Source organism: Medicago truncatula, chromosome 2 (genome assembly GCF_003473485.1).
Source record: "Medicago truncatula cultivar Jemalong A17 chromosome 2, MtrunA17r5.0-ANR, whole genome shotgun sequence".
In the NCBI taxonomy this organism is placed as follows: Eukaryota; Viridiplantae; Streptophyta; class Magnoliopsida; order Fabales; family Fabaceae; genus Medicago; species Medicago truncatula.
The window spans coordinates 7,853,544-7,865,512 of NC_053043.1; the positions used below are offsets into that span (position 1 = coordinate 7,853,544).

At 31.4% G+C, this 11,969-nt stretch overlaps 1 protein-coding gene across 1 annotated transcript; it reads left to right on the forward strand.

Annotated features, from left to right (window-relative positions):
• Nucleotides 1–5,347: 5,347 nt before the first annotated feature.
• LOC25486106 (stem-specific protein TSJT1) lies at nt 5,348–11,504 on the forward strand. The gene is made up of 5 exons (XM_013607300.3): nt 5,348–5,789; nt 9,847–10,087; nt 10,179–10,299; nt 10,902–11,011; nt 11,140–11,504. Exons 1-5 carry the CDS (start codon nt 5,587–5,589, stop codon nt 11,173–11,175), a joined length of 711 nt encoding a protein of 236 aa, XP_013462754.1. The 5' UTR covers nt 5,348–5,586; the 3' UTR covers nt 11,176–11,504.
• Nucleotides 11,505–11,969: the final 465 nt, after the last annotated feature.

Genomic DNA, 11,969 nt, shown 5'->3' on the forward strand with positions numbered 1-11,969 from the left:
GACAAAGATGATACTGAGTAACTCTTTCTCTTTGAGATAATGAAGATTAAAATTTGGGTTAATGGTGCTTTATCCCCCTGAAATATAGGTCATTTTTTGTTTTCCTCTTTGTAAAATATTTTTTTTGATTTACCCCCTGTAAAATATTTTTTTTTTGGAATACCCCCCTAATAGGTCATAAAAAAACGACTTTATTTTTATTTTTTTTTGCAGAATTTTTTTCGTTTTTTTATGACCTATTATGGGGTATTCCAAAAAAAAATTATTTTACAGGGGAGTAAATCAAAAAAAATATTTTAAAGGAGGAAAAATAAAAAATGACCTTTATTACAGGGGGTAAAACACCATTAACCCTTAAAATTTTAAATATATGTATGAAAGAGACGTACAGTGATAAGGATAAAAAGAGAAGATTGAAACTTTAATAAAAATTAATATAAAATATGAATATTAAAAGTCATAGTATAGTAAACTAGAGATTCCCATTCCAAGTTGTTGAATATTCTTTCATTCTGCTCAATAATATATCCTAAGGTGTGGGACTATGTGTGTCATTTACACAATATCAGTATCGATAAATATAGTTGTAAACAAGGTTGTTGCACATGTAAGCAAAAGAATACCATGGATGCCTAACTCTCTATGAACATGAATCGTTTTTGTCTACCCTTTAAAAATTGAACTAAAATATCTTATTATTAGTATCAAACTTTAAGTTGTCTAATGTGTTCCTTCAAAAAAAAAAGTTGTCTAATGTGTGAACAATCATGGAAATCAAATTCTTTTTTTTTTCTTTCGTAGGATGGAAATCAAAATTGTAAGGATTGAGTGATTTGGTATTTTAATTTTTTTCACTAAAGTATTTTAAATTTCTGAGACAAAAATTTAGTCATTTAAATTGAAGAACGTTAATATATTTAGTCTGAAATATCTACTTGTAAAACATCTACATACTGCTTCTATCTCTTGCATGTAAATAAATAAAATATTAAAGTTTTAAAATTATGGTGCTTGATTTGAAAAATAACTAACTTATTTGATTTTTTTTATTCATGAGAATAAATTGCTGTATATTTTACAAATTGAACGAACTAATTAAATCATCCAAATTTTGTTGCCAAAAAAGTTATCCAACAATTATAATTTCAATGACTAATAACTCTTTTCAAAAGAAAAATATATTCTCAACATTGTGATTTACGTTATTATTATTTTGACGTTTGCCCATAGAAAAACAAAAGTCCATCCACGGTTTTGGATTTTGAAAAGGAAAAGACTAGAGCGACACCTTCAATTTATTTGGTTATGTTTTGTTTGGGAGTTTAAGGGAAATAGAAGGGATGATTTTGGGGATGACAAATATATAGAAGAAAAAAAAAATTTATAATTTTTATAGAATGATAAATTAATATTTATGATTAAAATATTTGTGATTTTAAAAATACTATAACAACATAGATTGAATTTGAAAAATTCATATAAACTCTGCAAAAATCTCCCCCAATATAATGACTGAGTTCCCCAAATTAGGGAGTTTTGTATTATGAATAAAATATTAATTCTCAAAGTTTCTCCTAATAATGTCTTCTATTTCTTTCACTTACTTATTTTTTTTTTCCAAAACCTTACCCTCCCCTCTAAACTCTCAAACATAGTCTTAGGATTTATTTTGTGGATGACTAATGTAACAACATAGTTTTTAACATATATTTTTCGACACTCTTTTCGATTTGTTAAAATTCACATAAAACTCATTAAATCATATGGATCCAACATAAATTTAATGAGACGCGTTGTTAACATTACTTCGATTAGAACCCATTTGGGTTGAGCTGGTGGTGTTGGTTTGAGACCTTAGAGTGTGTTCCTCATAAATGTCTTAGGTTTGATTTTCTCATATGTCAATTTAAGTGAGTTAGTTTACCTTCTTAGAATAAAACATTACTCTGATCATTGAATTCCTTCTCACAAACAATCAAAAGTTGGTTGGGCTCCAGTGGCAAGGAACTCCTTTCTAGGACGTACCCGGGGAATACCGGGTTCGATTTCCAGGGGGAACAATACTTGGCCAGTACGCATGCCTCTACGCACGAGCCGGATTAGTCGCCCATCTTTGGTGGATCGAAAACCGGTGCAAAAACAAAAAAAAAAAAAAAAAAACAATCAAGATTAATAAATTCTCTCAAAAAAAATCAAGATTACAACTATTGCTACAGTTTGTGAATGAACACATTGCCTTTGATTCTTCCAAATACTTGCTCTCTTCTAGAAAGCTAAATTTAGAGAGAAAAGACTATTTACATGCTTGATTATACCATAAAAAAATAAAAACCACTACTACCTAAAATGGTCATTATTCAAGACCATTATGCCTTGGGCATTTCTTCCCTTGATTAATAGAATCTAAATATTGTCCTAAATGAGTCATCCAGGAAACATTCTTTGAGATTCAAGCATTCGTTTAAAGAAAGTTGAGGATTATCATTGATAGTTTTCTTTTTTCTGAGTCTATTAGAGAAATTTTTCATCGTACAAATTTGTACAACTCGAATTGGTCTCAAGGGGTGCATAATGGGTTTGGCTAGCGACAAATAAATAAATTATATATAACAAAATAAATTATATATAAAAAATTCAATAATTAAATATATTTCATACCATTCTGCGTTTAATTTTTCACGACATCAATAATAACACAATGTAATTCTTTTCGGATGATTTCTCCACTATAATGTTTTTAAGCCAAAAAGAAGATCTCTTCAAAAAAAAAATTCAAAAAGAAGATTAAATTAAATAAAAAAAAAGAGATACATACCCTGGAGAACATTAGACCTGACCCAAGTAAAACTCAAACGGAGATATATCATTATAAATCAAATCTTAGTGATCAGTCCTAATATATCATAACAAAAAATTTAGGGTTTAAAATTCAACGAATGGATCGACCTCCAATAGGGTATCAAAATCCAAGAGCATAAAGCTCTTTTAAGCATGAAGTATCAGCGTGTACGCAGACAAGACGACTTGAAACCTGCGAATCTCAACAGGTCTAGAAACATTAGAGAGTCGAAGAAGTCCGACTATCAAACACAACCTGTTTCAAACAGACATGTAAAAACTTAGATTGAGGAATGAGTCCTCCGTTAGAAACCATACCTTTTCGAGTTTTTGAGAAGCAAGTACGCAGCCACTGCAAAATGAGTACAAGCATAATAACCCAATCTCGCATCGAACAACAAACACAAAACATAAAGAACAACACACGAAGAAAAAAACAACGCCTCGGTGGCGGAGCTTCGGTCAACAAACACTCAACAGCGCAAGAACACCAAAAAACGTTGAGCTGATTCTAAAATACCCAAATAGCTCCGGATCTAAGCAAAAACCCAAATCAAACCAACGAGCAAGAGCCACATGAAAGTGAAAAGGCAACCCCCCCCCCCCCCCCCCCCCCCTCCCACACACACACTTGTATCATATTCGCTTGAAATCCTTTTGATCGAAACTGGATCTAAATTGAACAACCATGAACAACCCACCACGTCCTTTGCAAAGTCGGCGGCTCAAAAACGGAGACTACAGAGGGTCAAACACAGACGAACAACGACCACCAGTAGGAGAGCAAACAGAATCTGACGGATGTGCGGAGGAAGAGAACCTTTTCACACCACCCAAAACTGAGACCAACATCGCAAAAGGAAAGTTTGGATATGGAGGGTTAGAAAAAATTGAGGTTAGGGCGGTGGTTCAGTGAAGAGAGATGACAAAGGACAATTCGAAGAGAGATAAAGTCCAGTGATATTCTTCCCACAAGAAATGGATTTTCCCACTATAAATAGATTGAAATAGCTTCAATAAAAGGTACACAATTTATGTTCCATTACCTCTCACTACTACTCATTCTCAAACTATTGTCATAGGCATTAGAGGCCTTGCAGGTACCGTTTCACCTCCTCGTGACGAATTGCTTTCAAGCCAGTTCAATCAACTCGGACAACCTTGTTCCCGATCATTTCTAAATTCATGTTTTCTATAAATAAAATCATGTTTTTTCATGATTTATATATGCTTATATTTCTCTGTTATTTTGTATTATGAACCCATGATATTTAAAATGCGTAACTTATGGTATCATATGATCTCAAACCTTCACATCTAAAGTATAAATACTTCATCTTTTACTGAAATTACATTTCATATACTTTGTCTTGCTTTTACTCAGGTCAAAGTCATACGCTTATAAGGCTTGCCTCCAACCTCTCATTCAATTTCTCCCTTGACTCTCCAAATAGGCTATATCATCTGTAAAAAAAAAAAAAAAAAAAAAAAAAATCATACATCTCGATGCCAGCTCTTGGTTGTATTTTCTAGGTACATTCAAAACTAAAGTAATATTGTTATAAGAAAATCGTTGGTGGCCCCATCATGCATCCTCACACTAGATGAAATCCCCTCATACATGTTGTGGATAGCTTGAAAATAAGCAATCCTATAACTCCTTTCTTCTCTAGGGCTTTCCACAATATTTTTAAGTTGTATGTTTTTTTTATTCATCTGATATTGCTCCATCATGCTTCATAGTAAGTAGATCATTTTCATGGTTGACCTTCCAAACATAAAACCAAATTGATTATGAGTAACTCGAGTCTCTTTTGTTAATCTTTGTTCAATCACTCTTTTCCATAATTTAATGGTATGACTCATAAGTTTAATTGCCTTAAAATTTCCACAATGTTGTATACCACCTTGTTCTTATAGATCAAAATTAAAGTGTTTTTTTTTCCACTCATTCGACATTTGTTTTGATATCATAATTTCGTTAAAAGATGTAGGTTGTCAAGCCCAACCAACTTAGCATCACTCATCCTTTTCAACGCTTACTTTACCTCTTAGTTTCAATTTAACGATAGTATTTCTAATTTCGATCATCCTTTCTCATGTCTAGTATTTTTTAACCCGATAACATCTCATATCCATCATTAAATAATTTATAAAAATACTTCTTTCATTTATCTTTTATGTCTTTTTCATAAACCAAGACTTTAGTACCCACTTCATCTTTTAATTGTTTTTCATCTTTATAAATAAAATGAAGACAAAGAGTTATAAAAAATAAACAAAATAAAATGATGACCATAGAGAAAGACTCCACCAAGAAAAAACTTCACCAAAAGAAAAAAAAAAACAAAAATAAAGATGGATTCCAATATTTGAAGAAAGAAAGAATACATAGCCTCTGTCCTGCAAAACCAACGGTGATGATATCATGCCTTATAGTCTGATAATGGATAAAAATCCAAAAAAGGTATCTGATCCTGATTCTTCTCGTGCTATAAGCCATCCTCTTTTCTTTGGTCCCATGCCACTATTTTAATTAACCTGTCAATTAATCACAAACAGTGACGGAATTATAGATGGACCAATATTTTAATATAAAATATGAAATGGCCAAAGTACCCTCTTGTTTTCACTCTATATAACCAAACACATCCTCCATGCTCATTTCCCATCCCATTCCATCCTGTGTTAAACACCAGGGACAAATTTTTTTATTTTTTATTTTTATCTTTTTGAGAGAGAAAAAATATGTTGGGGATATTCAGTAGCTCAGTGGTGTCTCCTCCGGAGGAGCTGGTGGCTGCCGGTAGCCGAACACCGTCGCCGAAGACGACGGCGAATTTGCTTTTGAAAAGGTTTGTGGAGAGGAAGGCTTCAGCTGTGTCACTGCAGGTTGGGGAGGATGTGCAGTTGGCTTATACACACCATGAAGAGTCACCATGGCAACCAAGGTAAATTTTAAACACTACATGATCACATGAACAACTTCTTTGATATATCTAATCTAAATTTTTAATCAAATATATTAAATTTTTATTGATCAAATATGATAGAGTAGAAGCAAAAAAGAAATTTCCTCATGATAGAAAAAGTTTATGATTAGCTAGCTTTGAACTTTGTTGGTGTCTTAGTGTCTCGGATTCATGATCGTTGATCCATTGGATCACTGACTAGTGGCTACTAACCACTCTTATGTTTATTTATCTCTAAGACAATCAATTTTTAAATTTTTTTTTTCCAGATAATTTAGTGGTTATGAGGTGTCTAAGTTAAAACATTATGATCTATATATATTATGCGTTATCTTTTTTTATTTATTTATTATAATCATAGGAGTTAATCTTACACATCATCCTAATAATTAGCGTATGACCGTCCGGATACATTCCATAAAGCAAACATAGGAAACAAAACAAAAAATAATTAAAATATGGAACTAGCTCAATTGGTCCTTGCTCAGTTGAGCTGAACTCACAGTGATCATAAAAAATAATAATTTGTATTTATCCGAGTGATCATAGTTTAATCAACAAATATATTACATATAACATGAAGTCTGATATGGACTTTAAACATCTCATTTATTATTCATCTTATGATATGAATATCTAACCATCACACTATTTGATAAAAAAAATAGTGTTGTATTTGTTAAAAATATTTTAAACCAAGTTTTATTCAAGTTTTCGTCATAAAAGCTTTATTAAATTATTTTGTTCTTGTCTGTTGAAGGCCCCAGAAGAAAAGGCTGAGTGGAGTGAAAAAAACGTCATGATTTATATTTATTTGAAAAAAAGGATTGTGATGGGTTGCAATAGTAACCATTTGGGTGGTGGGGTAGGTAGGTGATCCAATGGCGATGATTTGATAATCAGTCGGTGAAAGAGGAGATTGGGAGCATCTTGAGCCGATAAGATGGGGGTAGCAATTGATGTCATTGTCATGTTTTGGTTCATTAAGGAAAAATAAAGTCTTTGTTTTGTTGAGAGGAGAGAAAATAAAATTAAAATAAATATAAACAAAGCTCAAAATGATTTCAAAAGATACTTGATTGAGCACAAAAATTTCGGACACACAAAAACATAATATTTAGTGTGAGAAAAATTTATATAAATAGAGTGTTGTTATAAATATAAATTAGTTATATGAGTCATAAAAAAAGATAGTTATTTGAGTTTCATCACCATAAACTCTAGTTTTTGGATGTATGGAATCTTGGATAGTTGTCGTCTATGTTTGAGTTTATGGGAAAGATCAAGGTTCAATCAACACATAGCACATTTTTAAAGAGGAACGAAGAGCTTTAAGCAGGACCTAAATATCCGAGTGAATATTAGCTCCATTGTTGTTCCAAAGGATTAAAGTTTATGAAAATACTATGCGGAGACACTTGAGTGTCAAATATTTTAATTAAAATCATCGTGTGAATTTAGCTCAATTGATAAAGACAATGCATAATATATGTAAAATCTGAGGTTTGAACCCGCACACTTCAAAATAAATACCTTAATTAGGGTGATTTTCTCTAACAACAACAAAAATCTAATATATTGAAGAGTATTTAATATAAAAAAAAAAATAGTTTTTTTGAGCAAACTTGTTACACAATTATTTTTAGTAATTATTATTACTGATGTGGGGTTTCACTTATCCTGTATGTTATGATTAGATATCTAATTTTACCTGTTTACGAAAGTCTTTAATTTTATTTCACTTATAAATTTTGTTTTAAATAGATTTACTTTTTGTCAAAACTATTCAATTTAATTAACCAAACAAGGTTGGTAAAGATAGGTGTTAGGTAAAGAAATTTTGAGTAAAGAGTTGGTAAAGAAATTTTGAGTAAAAAGTTAAACTATGTTTTAACCTTATCTTAAGTTGATCTCATATATCTAACGAGCAAAAAACTTGTCTCAAACTTACTTGTTTCAGTTATAAAGAAGGTAAAAATAGGTAAAACCGACTTAAATTTTGATAATGGTGAAGATTCTATTCCCACCCAATTTTCTTATATTTCAATCATATTAATGATTTAAATTCGTTTATATTAGTATTATTGACAGAATTATTCATTTTGATTTTGAAGTTCATTAATTAGAAGAGTGAAAACTACAGTAATTGATAAAAATATCCTGTATGGTGTCTTTGTCATACCATAGTCTCTTTTTACGTCACGACAATTTGTGAATCTTAGATTGAATTATTGATATATGGCCCCCATGATCAACCAATACAAGCCTATCTTTTCTTGTTTAGTTTAAAAATTAGAGTTAAAAAGTTATGGTGTGCATTCACCTCGACCCCTTTAGTCCTTTATTATAGAGAAATGTTTAAACACTTCAAATCTACAAATGAGTTTAAGTGGAAATTTCTTTTATAATAATTTATGTGGACATTATAATACTAACCACCCTTAAGATGTATTGATAGGAAAAGACGAAATATTAAATTTCATAATTTAAACGTTGAAATTAAAAATGAAAGAGATAAAACATCAATATTCAATCTATATTTTTCCGTTTTTTTTAAATAATTGTGAAAGGAGAAATTATTATTAATAACAATTAGATTAATAGTCATTTTTCAACTGTTTCAATATTTAAATTCCGTCGTTGAGATTATCAAGTCAAATTCTTACCATGATGCTAACGACTTATTATTATTGAAGGTATATAGTTTTTTCATTCTATCATATGATTCCTTAAACAATAAATCATCACTTTTATTTTTAATTATTTTGATAAGTATATTTAAAATTTATTGCATTTCATCCAATTTTAGGACAAAATTTCCTTATCAAATGTTTGGACAAAATTATCCTAGCTCAACTTTCTTTGACCAATAGTAGATGTGAAATTTGGTGGTCACTTCAAATGGGGTGTTCGATTGCAATTATTAGCCACTTTGGGTGTGCACTGTCCACTTCAAAATGTTGACTTTCTCACTTTCACTTACCCACAAACCTCTGTTTTCTTTGGAATATTTTTTCTTATGGCCCAAGAAGGATGGAATAAGGATAAGGTTAATGTGGAGTAGGTTGTTGGGACCAGACAATGAAATAGAAAACAACATAAACAATAAGACAAAGATTGTGTCACAGTGCATTTAGGATGTGAGAGGTGAAGAGAGGCATAAATAGAGAAGACAGAGTTGAAAAATATTGAAGATGATGTGATCTAAAATAAAGATAATAGAAAGGGAGACAATTTTACTCTTGAAATCTTCAGATTTTTAGAGTAGGTTTAGATTCACGGCGAACTGCAAAACTATACTTTGAAGCTTCTATAGAACCACCACATCACTATGATTTGATCAAACTTACAAAGATTTCAAACATATACTAAATACATGTTTAGACTGTTCGAATCGCGACGATCCACCGTTATTTTGGTAAAAATTACACTTTGCAATAAGAACCTTCTTCACTAACCCAAGTAGGGTTGGTCAAACTATGTTCAATATTAACACACTTAAATTTGATGGTTACCTAATCTACCTAAGTATGAAAGTTAGATGTCTAGTTCACAATCACATCGTTAGTTGCTATTTCACTATCAACTTTTAATTAGCACACTAATTTGGTTAAATAATTAACAATAGGAATATAAACAAACTAAGTCAAGTAATTAAAAACTCATTTTCTATCTACTCAGTTACCTATTTCATATTCATGGGTGTGCAATTATTATAAATGAAACAGTAGTTGTTCTTGGTCATTAATCATAGTATAGTAACCATGTTTAGTATAAGACATGTAACATGTTTTTTCGAAGACAAAATTTTAGTGGTAAATTTTTTAAAGGGAGAGAGAGACTTTGTTAACAACAAAAAATTAAACTCTGGATCTCATTCTTAATACTCATTCAACGTCCCAACTCATACCACGACTACGTCTTTAGGGACAACATGTGACATGTTAGCTAGATTTGAATGATATGCTAAGTTTGTTATTGATTTTATTATCATGTATATACCTTGTTGTCTAAATGTTTGAGTGTAAAATGTTAGGTCATTTGCTGTGAAGGATGAGATATTCTGCTTGTTTGAAGGATCTCTAGACAATTTAGGGAGCTTGAGACAGCAATATGGACTTTCAAAATCTGCAAATGAAGTAGTTCTTATGATTGAGGCTTACAAAGCTTTACGCGATCGTGCACCTTACCCTGCTAATCATGTTGTTGGCCATCTTAGTGGTAGTTTTGCTTTCATAGTTTTCGACAAGTCCACTTCCACACTCTTTGTCGCTTCCGTAAGTTATTTATAACTCCGTCTCTTATTATAAGTCGCTTTTAATTAATTTATTTTTTACTAAGAGCGTTTTGGTTGTATTATTTTTATAGGACCAATCTGGAAAGGTTCCTCTATATTGGGGAATAACTGCTGATGGCTATGTAGCCTTTGCTGATGATGCTGATTTGCTTAAAGGTGCTTGTGGAAAGTCACTTGCTTCTTTCCCTCAAGGTGAGTTTAGTAATTTTTAATTTAATTTTCACTGAAGAGTGTAAAATTAACTTTATATCCTAGCAAATTTAATTTTAGTAAAAATATACATTTTTGGTTACTTTGAATATAAATAGACTTTGCTTTCAAAGTTTGGTTTAACTGAAAGTGACAGAACTCATAAAATATTTGCGTAAAGTTAAAAATTACTAACACTCAAGTTTTATGTTGATTATGCCTTTTTAGAGTCTTTTAAAAATTAATTACTTCACTTCAAACTCAATTTCAACCAAATTAAATCCATTTAAAGTCAAGTTAGGCTTATCAATGGTTAGGCAACTATATGTAGACAGTGACCACATGCATTAGATTCTGATTCCATGCCAAGACTTATGACTAGTTTACAACCGAGGAAATTTGAACTTCGTCCTTTGAAATTACAAGGCTAAGCTCTTACCACGGAACTAACATTTTATAAATAGTAAACATGACATATTTATAAGTAGGGGGTGAAACAAAAAAGAGTATTCACAATGACATTGTCTCTGTGCTGTACCCTTTTCTTCCCTCAACTCCTAATTTATTTTCTCATTATTGACATTGTTGCTATGTAAATTGTACAGGATGTTTCTACTCCACAGCAGTTGGAGGATTAAGATGTTATGAGAATCCAAAGAATAAGATTACTGCAGTACCTGCTAATGAGGAGGAAATTTGGGGTGCAACCTTCAAGGTAGTTAACTTAAAAAAAAAAAAATTATTTTTGAATTTACTTCCGAAAGTTATTTTATAGTATTGAGCTATTTATCTTGTATGTTGCATTAAAATCTTATGTTCTATTTTGTGGTGATGAATTAACAGGTGGAAGGGCCAGCAGTTCTTGCAGCCACAGAGTAGATATCTTTCCAAATGGAGTATCATATGATGGATGCATTTATGGAGTAATGGGTTTGTGTGGATGTGACTATAAGACATGTATGAAGGGATCATAATGTAAATAGCTTTACTCATAATTGTGGAGAATGGGACTAGTCATTGTAGAGTTTAATAATTCTGTTGCAAGTTTTGTGTATTACTACTACATAGGATTTTCTGTGTTTCAAAAAATGTCCAGTTGCATTTCGAATGTAATAATAAAAATATATGCGTCTGGCTTTGAGATTCTGCAGTACTCTCTCATTCTATATAAAAGTTAAGTTGTGTAGGTACAACCTTCCATCTTCCAACTAATAATTTAGTAATGATCCATTTATTCTTCAAGCAACAGTTCAGCGGTAAAAATTCCTGAAGCAAAAAGGGATAAGTTTTTTAAATTATTAGTGTACGTACAGCATTTATCTAAGAGTAAAGAAGTTGTAAAAATGGAAGTATGTTCATCATTTGTTAGTGATTATCCTATGTAGTAATAAATTTGGGATCAGTGATGTTGTGCTTGAGAGCTGACATGGAGTCTTATATGTGGCATTATGTGGGATCATGTGGCTCTTGGTTCGGTACAACACATTTGATATGTGGATGCTGACGCAGAGTCATGCACTAAACCTCGTGTAAGTCTGAGATGTTCGAGATATACATTGGTTGAAAATGGCACAGGGTCCATAAAGGGGTCCCACCATTTAAACATGAGGAAACTTGAGCGGAAAAAATTGAGAGAATCCATTCTCGAGCAATACATAGAGCTAGTTTTGAGT